Genomic DNA, 14,169 nt, shown 5'->3' with positions numbered 1-14,169 from the left:
CGACAGCGGGCACGTCCAGCGGCCCTCCGTGGGTAGCGCCTTAAAGGGGCAACGTCATGGCGGCGTCCCACCAGCACCGCCCCATTCCAATGACCCCAGTATCTTCCCATCGCTCCCAGTTACCTCAGGGCCCACCTCAGGGCTGATCCACTGATTCAGCTACCCTCCCCCACCGCTCCCAGCAGCCCCAGTACCACCCAGCAGAGGGTACCCATGACACCAGTGCTTATCCCAGAGTCCCAGTGATCCCAGAACTCCCCCAACACTGCTTCCTGTCACCCCAGCATAGGCCATACTGGTCCCAGTGACTCCATTAATAAATACACAAGGGGAGGTCCCCACGACCTCCAGTCTGCTCCCAGTGTCTCCAGTATTCACATAGCTGGGGATCTCCATGATGCCTGTAGTCACCAGAGTCCCAGTGACCCTAATACACCTCTCTAGAGGGTCTCGGTGTCCCCAGAACTGCTCATACTGGTCTCAGTCACACCAGTACCTGCTCAAGAGGAGGTCCCAGTTGCCCAAGTAAGCCCACACTTCTCTCAGTGACACTAGTATTCACCCAAGAGGGGGTGTCCCATGACTCCAGTGGCTGCCCCAGAGTCCCAGGGACCCCAGTACTCCCCCCACACCCACGCCAGCCACCCCAGTAGTGCCCATAATGGCACTAGTACCCCACTACTCCACATGATTCCTACTAATCCCAGTGCCCATCCAAGCAGGGGGTCCATGACATCTGTAGTCATCCCAGCATCCCAGTGACTCCCATCTGACTGGTTCCAGTGTGCACAGCCCCGTACCCTCACTCCTGTAGTCAGACTCCCCAGTCTGACTCCCTCACAGGGGATACTGGGGGGACTGGGAGCAGTGTGATGGTGTACTGAGATCACTGGAACTCGGGCAGCTGTGGGTATCATGGGGACCCCTCACTTGAACACTGGAGTTGCTGGGAGCACTGAGGGTGTACTGGTGTCACTGGAATTCTGGGGTGTCTGCTGGCAGTATGGGGACCTTTCCCTTGCTAGGGTGGGTACTGAGGTCACTGGGAGCAGCGTGGGGTTACTGGGGTCTGTGGGACAGTTATGGGTAGGGCAGGAGTGACTGGAAGTGTGGGAGTAATACTGGGATCACTGGGAGCACTGGTGTGACTGTGAGCAGTACAGAGACAGCACTGGTATGACTGGGAGCACTTTGGGGACATTATTAGTGTGACCGGGAGCAGTATGGAGACAGCACCGATGTGACTGGGAGCAGTGCGGGGCAGCACTGGTGTGACTGGGAGCAGTACGAGGCCACTGCTGCCGTGACTGGGAACGGTGTGGGGGCAGCTGCGATGTGTCTGAGAGCAGCGTGGGGACAGCAGCGCAGCCCCTGGGATCGGTGTGGGGACGGCACTGGTGTAACTGGGCGCTCACCCCCTCCCGAGTCACCGCCGCTCTCCCCGCCCAGGACGCGGCGGCCCCGGGGGATGCGGGACATCACCGCTCCCGGCCGGTCCCTCCCTGTCCCTGCCATCTCCTCCCTCCTCCCGGCCTGTCCCCTCCCATTCCCTCCCTCCCATTCCCCGCCGGTCGCTCTCTCCGGGCCCGTCCCGCCGCTGTCCCCGCGGGCTCCGGCCGGGCCATGGCGGAGCCCCCGCAGTCCCCGGCGGCCCCGGAGCTGCCGCTGCGGGCGCGGCTCAGCTTCGCGTGCGGGCACTTCCTGAACGACGCGTGCTCGGCGCTGTGGTTCACGTACCTGCTGCCCTTCCTGCACGCCGTGCTGGGCTACGGGCACGGCGCGGCCGGAGCGCTGCTCCTCGCCGGGCAGGCGGCCGACGGGCTCTGCACGCCGCTGCTCGGCTTCGAGGCCGACCGGGCCCACGGCTGCGGCCGCTGCGGACGCAGGAAGGGCTGGCACCTGGCCGGTGGGTGCGGGCGGCCGGAGGGACCGGGGACACCTGGCCGGGGGGCGCGGGGGACGGGGAGATTTGATGGGGGGAGCTGGGTGGAGAGGGCTGACGCCGGGAGAGCCTTTCTGGGGTGCCCGGAGTGGAGGGCGGTGACCCTGAGAGGCCTTGCTCGGATGTTTTGGGTGAAGGACACCCGGGGGAGCCTTTTTGAGATGCTCCGAACGCCGGGAGAGCTTTTCTGTGTGTCTGTGTTGGGGGACATCCGGAGCCCTTCTAAGGTGCTCTGAGTGGGGAGGGGTGGCCCCAGGGGACCCTACAGTGTTGTTCTGTGTTGAAGGACACAGAAGAACCTTTCTGGGATGCCCGGAAGGGGGTGGCCCAAGGGTACCTATCCAAGGTGTCTGGGGTGAACATGGGCGGCCCCAGAGTAGCCTTTCTGTGGTGGAGATGAATGGCCATGGGGAGCCTTTCTGGGCTGCCATGGGTGGGACACACTGCTGGGCTGCCAGAGATAACAGATGGGTAACCCCAAGGGGCTTTTAGGGGAAGGGAGAAGAGGGAAGGAGTGTGGCTGTGAGGGAGACTTTCTGGGGTGCTCTGGGTCGGGGGTCGCCTGGGGTAGCCTTTCTGGGGTGCTCTGGGTGGAGAGGATGGCTCTAGGGGGGCCTTTGTGGGGTGCCCTGAGGGAGGGGACCGAGGGTGGCTATCCAAGGTGATGTGTAAAAATGGGTGACCCTGGGGGAGCTTTTCTGGGATGCCAGGGGTGGGAGACACCCTGCTGGGGTGGCCAGAAGGGAGAAGGGTGGCCCCAAGGAGCCCTTCTGAAGGTGCCCTGAGTGGAGATACCCAGGGGAATCTTTCTGGGATGCCATGAGAAGAAAGGAATGACCCTGGGTGAACCCTGCTAGGATGCCCAGAGTGGGGGACAGTGGGGGATGCTGGGTGGAGGAGATTAACCCCAAGCAGCTCTGCTGGGGGACGTGGGTGGGGGACACTCTGCTGGGGGACATGGGTGACGCTCCTGGAGGAGCCTCTCTCGGGTACAGGATCAGCCCCAGGGTACCTTTCTGAGGCACCCTGGAAGAGGAGTAACAAGACCAAAAGCACCTTTCTGGGTTGGGGGATCAGCCTTGGGGGTTCCCAAGGCTGGGGCAAGGAGGAGCCGGGGTGCCTTTTGGCATGGAGGTCTTCCTGAAGGTGTGGGAGCCTTTCTGGGGAGGGAGACCATCATGTGGCAGTGAGGTGGGGACAGGGTCCCCCTAGCTGGAGAAGGGCAGCCCCAGGGGTGAGCAGAATTGTGTACTCTGGGATGGAAGGGAGCAGCTCCTCCATGGAACAGGGCGTTGCCCTGGGGGCTTTTTGGGTGCCCTGTGAGGATGAAGGGGCTCTGCCGTGCCGTGCCGTGGGTGACAGGAGATGGGTCTGGGGTGCCTTGTGAGGAGAGGATAGCTTGGGAGATGCCTTTCTGGGATCCCCTCCAGCAGCGAGGTGGGGACAGAGCTGCTCCATGTGTGGGGGACAGTGGGATGCTGAGCCTGGATGGAGAAGGGGCACCTGTCCCGCCTGGGCACCATCCCACCCCGGGGGACTCCCCGCTGTCCCTCGGGCTTTGTGTGTGTGGGAGGCAGTGAGCTGAGGTGAGAGCCACGTGCTCAGAGCTTGGAGCTGCAGCAAAACCAGACCAGCAGTAAAATCTGGGCTTTCCCAAAAGCCCAGCTGCTTCCTGTGCACCTCTCGGTGTCCCCAGGGAGGGAGCCTATGGCGTGGGGCCCTTGGCTGTGCTGGGGATGTGCACCCCGGGGTCCAGTAGTGGGGTATAGCCGTGGGATGCACAGGAGGCTCTCGCTCACAGGAATTATTGACAGGTTTGTCTTGCATTGTGCCCTGGGTCAAAAAATGCAACGGAGTGCAGGGGCTGGTGGGGACCCGTCTATGGAGGTGTGGGTGCTGTGAGTGGTGCAGGAGCCTGCACATCCTGCTTAGCTGGCACTGGGAACGGGGCAGTTGGTGCAAGAAATGGCCATTGATAACAACCCTCGGTAACAACCGGGCACTGCCTCACGCACAGCAGACCCGTGTGGAGGGAGGACAGTTGCAGTGTGGGTCCTCTTATCTTGATCCCAAATTTATCTCGACCAACTGCTTCATGCAACCCGACGGCAGCCTGATAAAGCGTCTGACCTCGCCGGAGCTTGGCTTGGTGGGTCAGGGAGTGCTGAAGGGGCAGCTTCACCCCTGCCTCACTGTCAGCTGCACAGGCGCCCTGGATTTAGGGAAGTGACCCGAGCTGTTTTCTCCCCTGCTCCAGCCGGCTGCTGCCCTGCCAGCACAGAGGGGAAGTCCTAACTCAGGCTTTGCATGGGAGCTGCAGGGAGCAGAGCACAGCCCAGGGCAGGCTGGATGCAAGCTGTTTCCCAGGCTGGAGCATGGGTTATTCCCAAGACTTCCCCAGCGCCCACCTTGGCTGACCACAGAGTGACCAGTGGTGGTGGCAAAGCCACGGGAGCTGGCTGTGCCGGGGCCGCTCGGCTCCCTCGACCACGCCAGGGGTGTTGTGTGGGGGCAGGGTGTTCCGTCCGGTGGCGAACCCGTGCTCAGATCAGAGGAAATGTTGTGAAACCGCAGCCTCGGGGCGGGGGAGACACCACGAGTTGCTATCAGTGGCATCTTCCCACCGCGGCCGCAGTGCCGGGTGTTCCCACAGGCGGTCCCGGGTATCTCTGCCTGCTCGCCAGCTCTTTTATGGGGTCCAGCTTCCCGAGGCAGTGGGGAGGAAGGGTAAGCGTCTCTTTGATGCCTGTCTCTGCCTGTCTGGCAGTGCTGTCCCAAAATCCCTGCCCCAGGCGCCTGGGCAGCAGCCTGTCATTCTCGTGATCCTGCCCCTTCGGGACCGGAGATTAAAACCTGAGCCTTTGCCTGCACAGAGGTGCTGCAGGGGCAGAATGGTCTGGGGGGGCTCCCATGGCCCCGCTTGGGAGAGCAGGGGGTCCCCAGGACCCGTCTGACTCAGTGCAGCCAATCCTGGGCACGTGGGGTACAAGGGTTTTGGGGTGCAGCCCCGTGCCAGATGGGCACAGCTCCACGGGGTGGACAGTGGGGTGACCCTGGTGGTGGACACTGCCTGTCCTAGGGGGCCACGAGGAGCAGGTGACACTCCTGTGCTTGTGCTGGTGGAGATGGCTCATGGGTGGGCACAGGAGCAGCCCTGGAGGCTGCAGCAGGGTCCCACAGCTCCTGCCCCAGTGCTCCCCTGGGAGCCTTCACAGCCCTCACAGGGTTGTAGTGCCTGACCCTGTGGTGTCCTGGGACCCTCACCCCTCATCTGGGCCCAGTTAAAACCCAAGGAACAAAGATCTGGGCTGGTTTGAGCCTTCACGGACCTTCCCACGCCCGTGTTTTGTCCGGGGCACAGACACCACGTGTGCCTGAGCTCCCTGTCCTTCAGAACCCCCGGAGCACCAAGGCTGACGGCGATCCAGTGTGGCGATCACACTGGTGAGCACCCCTTGGTGGGATGGATGGGGCTGCGCTGGGATTGTCACTGCTGCCCTTGGCGCTGCCCTTGGCTTTGCCCTTGGCTTTGCCTTGGCCTGCGTGGCTGTGCTGTGTGGGAGCAAGGACAAGGAGAAATTCCCCTTCATGGGTGGGAGGAAGAGAAGTCAGGAAGAGGGGTTCTTGCAAAGTGGAGAGGGTACCTTGGGGACCTGGCAAAGCAGGTTCCCCTCAGCTGTAGGAAGAGCTGTTCATCAGCACAAAGTGAGGCTGGGAGCATGTAGGACAGTACAGGGGAGCATGTGGGACAGGGCAGAGGCTGTGTGTTGGGGCCTGGGGGTCTGTGGAGCCGCTTGGCAGATAAAGTCTGTAACTCAGGGAAAGGGGAGGGAGAGGCCAGGCTGGCCTGCCTGCCCCACACAGGGTTCCTACACGCAGCGTCCCCAGGCTGCGTCCCTGTGCTGTCCTGCCACAGCAGAGGGAGGAGCCCGGCTCTGGTGTCCCTGACTCAGCAGGGCCTTCCCAGAGCCCCCCATGGCTCTGTGTCACCCTGTCATGCTGCAGGTGGTGTCTGTGAGCGTGGTGGAAGCATGACTCTCTCTGCCAGCCCCACGGGAGAGGGGACATGGAAACAGACGGGGTGCCAGTGCTCGTGGGACAGCCAGAGCCCTCCCAGCCTAGGAGTGCCATATCACCACGGGCAGGCAGCAGGCAGGGGTTATCTGCACCTGGGGACAGTGAGAACCTCTTGGTGTCTGTGGGTGTGACACTGAGAGTCTGTCATGATGTCTTGAGGGGACAGAGCAGTGGCAGCGCTGTGCTGGGGACAGACTGGGGAGTGTCTGTCTGTGCTGGGTGCCAGAGGGAAGGACATTCCCTGTGCAGGGCAGGCTGAGGGGGTGTCTGGAGCTCCACGTGTCTCATCTGGCTGGGGAAGGGACCCACCTCCCTCCCCAGCCCTGGGGTAGAACCTGTTCTGGAGAGGGCTGTCAGTGTCACATTGGAGTCCCAGCCAGGTGTGCAGCCTCTCACTGCTCCCCTCTCTCCCCAGGCACCACCTGTGTCCTTGTGTCCTTTCCCTTTGTCTTCAGCCCCTGCCTGGCCTGCAGGGAGAGCACTCCACAGTGGGCAGCCTTCATCTACTACCTCCCCTTCATCATCATCTTCCAGTTTGGCTGGGCAGCCACACAGGTGTCCCACCTGGCCCTCATTCCCGAGCTGGTGAGCAGTGACCATGGGAAGGTGGAGCTCACGGCTTTCAGGTGAGCACAGGCACAACTGAAGTCCCCTGGGCCTGGGGGAGCCGCCCTGCCCATGCTGGGTCCCGTCACTCTGTGACAGAAGGTCCCTGGGCGCTGGAGACCTCTGCATGGCAGGAGAAGGACTGCGCCATGTGGGATGTACCAAAGGACACTGGTCCTGCGTTGGTGGCCCAAAGCCTTTGCTGCCAGGAGGCAATGTTTTGATGCCAAGGGTGTCAGTGATACAGCCTGTGGGACACTTCCCTGAGCTGGGGACACTTCTCCTTTGGGAATGGACGGTGGCATTTAGGGGAGGGACTGTCCCTCCCAGATGCCCTGAAGGAAAGCTGGACATGGCTCTGGGGACTGTTCTGGAGGTGAGGTGTCCCCAGGGCCAGGTGGGCAGTGCACTTGACTCATCTCTGTCAGGATCAAGATGTGGGATGGGATGTTTATCCTGTGGAGCAGGGTAAGCAGGGAAGATGTGGGGTAACCATGGGTCCAAGTGGTCCCACTCTGGGGTACTGGGGCAGGCAGCTCATGGCATCCTTGAAGCAGAGGTGAGCTGTGCCTCGAGGGGGAACGGACTGACCTGTAGGGATCTTGGTTTGCTCCCAGTCATGCCCCAAGGCTTGGACTGGGCACACTGGGAGTTGCAGCAGTAAGGCTGATGCCTGGCCAGGTGCCTTGTGCCCTCGGAGCTATCACCTCAACCATGACACTGTGGTGCAGAGGCTGTAGCACATCTGGCTCGGAGGGCAGCTGTGGGCAGAGGTGTCCTGCTGTGCTGTCCCCATGTTCGTCCTCATCACCCCAAGGTTTCCTTCTGCTCAGGTATGCCTTCACTGTCATGGCCAACATCACTGTGTACGGCCTGACCTGGCTCCTGCTGAACTTCCAGACGGATCAGCCTGACCGCATGGAGCACCTGGGCCCACAGGACATTCCTGTATTTCGGGTGAGTGGCAACGCACAGTCCCTGGGGTTCCCTCTTCCCATGGCTCAGCTGGGGAGGTGCTGGAGGCAGTGCCCTAAAACCTTACCAACTGGGCAAGAGCCACACTGAGCCCTCCCTGGGGTTTGGGCACCCCTCCTTACCCTCCAGACTGCTGGGGGGCTGATGGGGGCTGCCCCCACTGCTGTGCTCACCCCCACTGCCTCACCAGAACTTGGCCCTCATCGTGGTGGGGCTGGGGGCCGTGTTCTCCCTCATCTTCCACCTGGGCACCAAGGAGAAGCCATACGCACCAGGGGTGCTGCCTGAGCCAGAGGAGAGCACCCCGCTGCTGCACAAGGAGCCCCCCGGCCCCACGCTCCCACTGTTGCTCTGGAAGGACTGGCTGCTGGAGCCCTCCTTCTACCAGGTACGGCTGGGCAGAACGCCCCTGCCTGGGCTGCTGCCCTGCCTGGGCACCCTGCGTGTCCTGCAGCCACAGGACTTGCCCCAGTGCAGGTGGGGATGGAGAGAGAGGCTGTTCTGGGCATCCATCCACCATCTCTGAGGGGCCATCGCCTTCCTGCTGGGCACCTGTGCCATGACAGCTGGGCAGGGAAGGTCCTTCCCAGAGGCTGAGCGGTGATGCCCTGGCCCTATCCCCTCCCAGGTCGCAGTGCTCTACATGGCCACCCGCCTCATTGTCAACCTGTCCCAGACCTACATCGCCATGTACCTGACCAACTCGCTGCTGCTCTCCAAGGTGGGCGCAGGGCAGGCCCTGGGGGCGTGTGGGAGGGTGTCCTGATATGGCCTGGGGCTCATCTCCTCCCTGTCCTTGTCCCTTGCAGAAGTACATTGCCACCATTCCCCTAGTGATGTACGTCAGTGGGTTCCTCTCCTCATTCCTCATGAAGCCTGTGAACAAGTGGATTGGTCGGAATGTGAGTCCAGGGTGCTGGAGAGGTTGGATTTTGACCCCAGGAGAGGCCCAGGGGCCAAATCCTGGCTGTGAGCAAAGCTCCTGGCACACCTCAGCTGGAGGGCTGGGACCCCTCATGGACCTTCTGCCAGCAAGCAACTGCAGCATGGGTCCCACTGGGACTGGGAGTGGTGGGTATGGAGTGGGGGTGTGGGTCCTTCTGGGACTAGGGGTGGGGGGCACCGATAGGGATCTGAGTCCTGCTGGGTCTGCGGATTGTGGGCAAGGATGGGGGCAGGGTCTTGTACATCTCTGGGGCTGGGGAAGGCAATGCTGGCCCAGAGTTACCATGTCCCATGCAGGCCTGACTGGGCTTGTGGTGCCCATCAGGGGCACAGGGGGGGTCTGGCTACACTGGCCTGCAATGCGGTCACAAGGCCTGCAATGCCAGCAGGACCTGCCCCCGCAGTGTGCCTCCTCCACGCTGTTGGGTGCCAGTGGAATGTCCCCTGCCCTCACAGACACATTCCCACAACTCTGCCCGGGGCTCAACCCTTGGGTTGCAGAACAGCCTGGAGCACAGCAAGGATCTGCTTTTGGGGTCTCCTTGTTTAAATACAGCTGGGACAGAGCCAGGGCTGTCCATGGTTCCTGGGCAATGCTGGCCCTGTGCCCTCCTTACTTGCTTCTCCCTCACTGAGTGCCAGCTGATGTCTGAACTCCCTCTTCTCCCTCTGCCCATCCCCATCACAGCTGACGTACTTTGTGGGCATCCTGGTGGTCCTGGCCTTTGCCTCCTGGGTGGCCGTGGCCAGGCCAATGGGAGATGAGATCTACGGGCTGGCAGTGCTGCTTGGGGCCGGCTCAGCCACCATCCTGGTCACCTCCCTGTCTATGACTGCAGATCTCATTGGCACCAACACGGTACGGCCACTGCTCCTGGTGGGATGGACTGGGGGGTGATGGCAGGCACAGAACCCAGTCTGGGGTGGGCACTGGTTAGGGTTAGGGGATGGAGACGCTGAGAGGGGGCTCTGCTGGGCAGCCCCCGTGTGCTGTGCCCTGTGAGTGCTGTGCCCTGTGCTCTGCTGCTCTGCTGCAGTGAGGGCTCTGCCCATGAGAGGGCACACACGGCTGTGTGGCCCAGCATGGCACAACAGCGCCATTCGCTCTCCTTCTGCAGCACAGCAGTGCCTTTGTCTATGGTGCCATGAGCTTCACGGACAAGATGGCCAATGGCCTGGCTGTGATGATGATCCAGAGCCTGCACCCCTGCCCGTAAGTATCTCTGCAGAGCTGGGGCCCCCACAGCTTGGGGGCCATAAGGAAATATTCCAGGGTTGGAGCAAGAGTACGTGAGGGAACCAGCTCAGATTGGTAGAATCTGACAGAAAGGTTTGGGTTGGAAGGGACTGTAAAGCTCATCTCCTTCCACCCTCTGCCATGGGCAGGGAACACCTTCCACTACACCAGGTTGCTCCAAGCCGTGTCCAGCCTGGACTGGAACACTTCCAAGGATCCAGGGGCAGCCACAGCTGCTCTGAGCAACCTGTGCCAGGGCCTCACCACCCTCCCAGGGAGGAATTCCTTCCAAATATCCCATCTAACCCTGCCCTCTGGTAGTTGGAAGCCTTTCCCCCTTGTCCTGTCCCTCCAGACCCTTGTCCAAAGTCCATGTCCAGCTCTCCTAAAGCTTCTATAGGCACTGGAAGGGGCTGTAAGCTCTCCCTGGAGCCTTCTCTTCTCTGGCTGTGATTTGTCTTAAACCTTTCTTCACCTTCTCTTCTGAACTTGGATGAGGGTGGCCCAAGCCATCCCCTGGGGATATCCTTGCTCTGGGCCTTTCCCTTGCATCCCAGTGGAAACCAGTCCTGACTCTGATGTGAGGACATGGGACCACTGTCTGCAGCCTGGGACTCCAGTCCCGGCCTCCAAGCACATTCCTGCCTGTCCTCACAGGACTGAATTGTGCTGCCCTGCCTGTGTCAACTTCTACCGCTGGGTGATGGTGCTGGTCACGGGCGGCATCGCCATTGCCGCTGTCACCACGCTGTGCTGCATCATGGTGTGGCCCATCCGGATCCGCTACCGTGAGTGGGGCTGAGGGCTTGGGGGCGGCCCAGTGTGGGGCTGGGGGCACTGGGAGCCCTGTGGTCAAGTGCCAGCCTCGGCTAAAGCCACAGTGTCAACACTGGCCCCAGTGGGGCAGCAGTGTTGTTGCTGGGCTGGCAGTGGCCACGCTTGCAGGGGAACCCTCTTGATAGGACATGGGGCAGGGCCATTGTCCTGCCTCCACTGCTGCCCCCAGAGAGGGGCTGTGTCTGCTTGCTGTGCCCTTCTGAGGGGCAACACTCCCCTGGCGTGGTCATGGCCACACTGGCCCTGGGGCTCCGAAGGGTGTCAGGGGAAGCTCCATGTACTGGCAGCAAACATGGGGGGCAGTGGGGTGACCTTTGCCAGGCTGGGGAGCCAACACACTTGCTCAGTGCCTGCTCTGCCTCTCTGGGTGCCAGCACCTCGCTGTGGGGTAGGGGAACAGGACAGACCCCCCTTGTGCTGCCTGGGGCCCTGTTGGGTCAGGCTCCTGGTTCTAGCAGAAGAGTCCAGGAGGGCCAGGCTAGCACATGTGGGTCACCCCATGCTGCCATCTCTCCTGACCTGTCCCTTCCTCCTCTTCCTCCAGGTGCTGTGGGCCTGCAGGGGCTGAGCAGCATTACCACCCCTGAAAGTGGCACTGGGAGCGCTGAGGGAGAGAGCCAGAGCAGCACCATCAACTGACTGGGGTTGTGTCCTTGGCCACTGTGTCCTAAGCCACCGTGTCCTTGGCCACGACAGTGCCACACTCTGAGTCTGGAGGGTCCCCCACACTGGGGACCACTGGGCTCCGGGGAGGGGAGTGGCCCCCACCCTGTCTCCTTGCACTGGACTCGTATTCCCACGCTGGATTCACGTCCCCTTCCTGGACTCTGGTGTCGCAGGCCCCAGCGGGCCGATGAAGGCTGTCCATGGTGTGGTGTGACTGGTGCAGGGTCACCTGTCACCTCTCACCTGCACAACGAACACTAGAAGGGCCTAGGCCAGACCGGGGCGGCCCCAGGAGAAGGGGGCGCCCGGCCCGAGGTTTTAACCTGCTTTTGTAAGGTCAATACGTACAAACGGCACTTTATAAAGGAGGAGAAAAAGGAGAGAAAAAACCTAACCGCAGCGCTGATGGCACTGGGATGCGGGTGGGCTCCGCTGTGGGGTGCGGGACGCCACAGCTGAGGCTGGAGCAGGTTTGGGGGTTCGGGGGTGCCCAGTGCTGCTCCCGCCCGTTCTCCCGGAGAGGCGTCCTGAGAGCCGGGAGCACAGGAACGGCCGCCATCACCGGCCATGGCGGCGCCGCGCCCGGAGCGGGACCGCCGAGCGGCGCTGCAGGCAAATGATTGGTCCGTGCGCGGTGCCCCGAGACAGGACAGCCAATGGGAGCGGAGCCGCCGAGCGGCGCTGCAGGCAAATGATTGGTCCGTGCGCGGTGCCCCGAGACAGGACAGCCAATGGGAGCGGGGCCGCCGAGCGGCGGTGCAGGCAAATGATTGGTCCGTGCGCCGTGCCCCTAGACAGGACAGCCAATGGGAGCGGGCCTTGCGCGGCGGGGGTGGGGCTCAGGGAGGTGTGGGGGGAGAGAGAGAGAGAAAAATTGTGCGTGTGTGTGTGTGTGAGTGTGTGTGTGTGTGTGTGTGTGTGACCGTGACCCTGTGTGTGTGTGTGAGTGACCGTGTGTGTGACCCTTTGTGTGTGAGTGACCCTGTGTGTGTATGTGAGTCTGTGAGTGTGTGTGTGACCCTGTGTGTGTATGTGAGTCTGTGAGTGTGTGTGTGAGTCTGTGAGTGTGACACCATGTGTATGTGTGTGACTCTGTGTGACCGTGTGTGTGATCATGTGTGTTTGTGAGATCCTGTGTGTGTGTGACCCTGTGTGTGTGTGACCCTGTGTACGTGTGTGACTCTGTGTGACCCAGTGTGTGTGATCATGTGTGTTTGTGAGATCCTGTGTGTGTGTGACCCTGTGTGTGTGTGACCCTGTGTACGTGTGTGACTCTGTGTGACCCAGTGTGTGTGATCATGTGTGTTTGTGAGATCCTGTGTGTGTGTGTGACCCTGTGTGTGTCCCCACATGTGTATGTATATATGTGCTCTCTGTGTGTGTGTGTGATGTGTGTGTGCTCTGCATGTGTCGATATGTGTGTGAACGTGTATGTGTCCACAGATGACACGTACATGGTCATGTGTTTGTGTACTGATGCGTACCCACACGTGTGCAGGGATGTGCTGTGTGCACACGAGTTGCACGCGGGCAGGTGCTGGGGGGTGTGTGCATAACCCATGGAATGGTTTGGGTTGGGAGGGACCTCAAAGTGCATCATGGGCAGCGACACCTTCCACTGTCCCAGGCTGCTCCAAGCCCTGTCCAGCCTGGCCTTGGGCACTGCCAGGGATCCAGGGGCAGCCACAGCTGCTCTGGGCACCCTGTGCTAGGGCCTCAACACCCTCACAGCCAACAATTCCTGCCCAATCTCCCATCCAGCCCTGCCCTCTGGCACTGGGAGCCATTCCCTGTGTCCTGTCCCTCCAGCCCTTGTCCCCAGTCCCTCTGCAGCTCTCCTGGAGCCCCTTCAGGCCCTGCCAGGGGTTCGGAGCTCTCCCTGGATCCTTCTCTTCTCCACATGAACACCCCCAGTTCTCCCAGCCGGGCTCCAGAGCAGAGGGGCTCCATGCCCCCCCCCTCCATTCCCTGTGCCTGCACACACAGGTCTGTGTGTGCACCCTGGATGGGTTGTCACAGAGCCCCTGCCATGAGGGCTGTGGGGTCATGTGTGCACAGCAGGACACGAGTGTGGGGTGAGGGAGGGTGCAGGGGGCCGGGGTGTGTGACAGAATGTGGCCAAGGGCAGGTAGTGACACCCCGAGTCTGCCCGGTGTGGGGGAATGGAGCGGGATCCAGGCGGATGGCGTGGGAGCCCGAGTGCGGTGGGCGTTCGGAGCGCAGCCCCCTCGGGCCGCGCCGCGTCCCACCCGGGGCCGGCCCGGGTTTTGGCCGTTCCTCGCTGCGGGAAGGGCGTTATCGGCCTCGGTCCAGAGAGCAGGGGCTGAACCGGGCTGGGTCCGCGGCCTTCGCACTTGCCCCAGGGCCCGCGGGGGGGGCGCGGTCTCGGCACTGCCCAAAGCCCCCGGCCCGTCCGCGCCCCCTCCCCAATTCCCTCTGGGGGTCCCCGTCCCACGGCGGAAACCCCGAGGCGAGGGGCGGACGTGCCCCCAGCAGTGCCTGGCGTTGGGGGGCCAGGGCAGGAGGGAGGGGAGCGGGCACCGGGCGGACGCTGCCGTGCGGTGTCCCGGCACCGCGGAACGCCCCGGGTTTGCGGAACGCCCGTGGGGTGCGGGGTGCCCGTAGAACGGCGAAACGCCACAGGATGGCACAGCGCCGCGGGACTGGCTGCGCCGCTCCGGTTCTCGGCGCTGCTGGGGCTGGAGCGCACTTGCAGCTGTTTTGCAGGGAGCTGGCTGGTCCGGCGTTCCCCCGGGGGCCGGGCTGGGGTTCACCCCACGCAGCCCCCGTGCGTCCTGGGCTGGGGTTGCCCCGGCCGCTCCCTGCGAATCTGCCGCGGCCGCCCGGCCCCGCCCGCTGCCCTTTCTCGGGAGGAGGAGGAAGA

At 62.5% G+C, this 14,169-nt stretch overlaps 1 protein-coding gene across 1 annotated transcript; it reads left to right on the top strand.

Moving 5' to 3' along the window:
• The first annotated feature begins 1,623 nt into the window (after positions 1 to 1,623).
• Positions 1,624 to 11,679, top strand: MFSD12 (major facilitator superfamily domain containing 12). Its single transcript, XM_040086924.1, has 10 exons — positions 1,624 to 1,906; positions 6,435 to 6,645; positions 7,459 to 7,582; positions 7,791 to 7,988; positions 8,229 to 8,321; positions 8,410 to 8,502; positions 9,234 to 9,404; positions 9,664 to 9,758; positions 10,440 to 10,570; positions 11,164 to 11,679. The coding sequence occupies exons 1-10, from the start codon at positions 1,624 to 1,626 to the stop codon at positions 11,256 to 11,258; spliced, it is 1,494 nt and encodes a 497-aa protein (XP_039942858.1). The 3' UTR covers positions 11,259 to 11,679.
• Positions 11,680 to 14,169: the final 2,490 nt, after the last annotated feature.

This window comes from Hirundo rustica, chromosome 26 (genome assembly GCF_015227805.2).
Source record: "Hirundo rustica isolate bHirRus1 chromosome 26, bHirRus1.pri.v3, whole genome shotgun sequence".
Classification (NCBI taxonomy): Eukaryota; Metazoa; Chordata; class Aves; order Passeriformes; family Hirundinidae; genus Hirundo; species Hirundo rustica.
The sequence above is the reverse complement of the archived record's forward strand: the minus strand, read 5'-3'. Positions and strand labels throughout refer to the sequence as shown.

Bases quoted from the DNA above. Each gene is read 5' to 3' on its own strand.
- MFSD12 (XM_040086924.1), top strand. From the start codon at position 1,624: ATGGCGGAGCCCCCGCAGTCCCCGGCGGCCCCGGAGCTGCCGCTGCGG. The intron at 1,907-6,434 runs GTGGGTGCGGGC...CTCTCTCCCCAG, and splicing joins GAAGGGCTGGCACCTGGCCG to GCACCACCTGTGTCCTTGTG. The intron at 8,503-9,233 runs GTGAGTCCAGGG...TCCCCATCACAG, and splicing joins ACAAGTGGATTGGTCGGAAT to CTGACGTACTTTGTGGGCAT.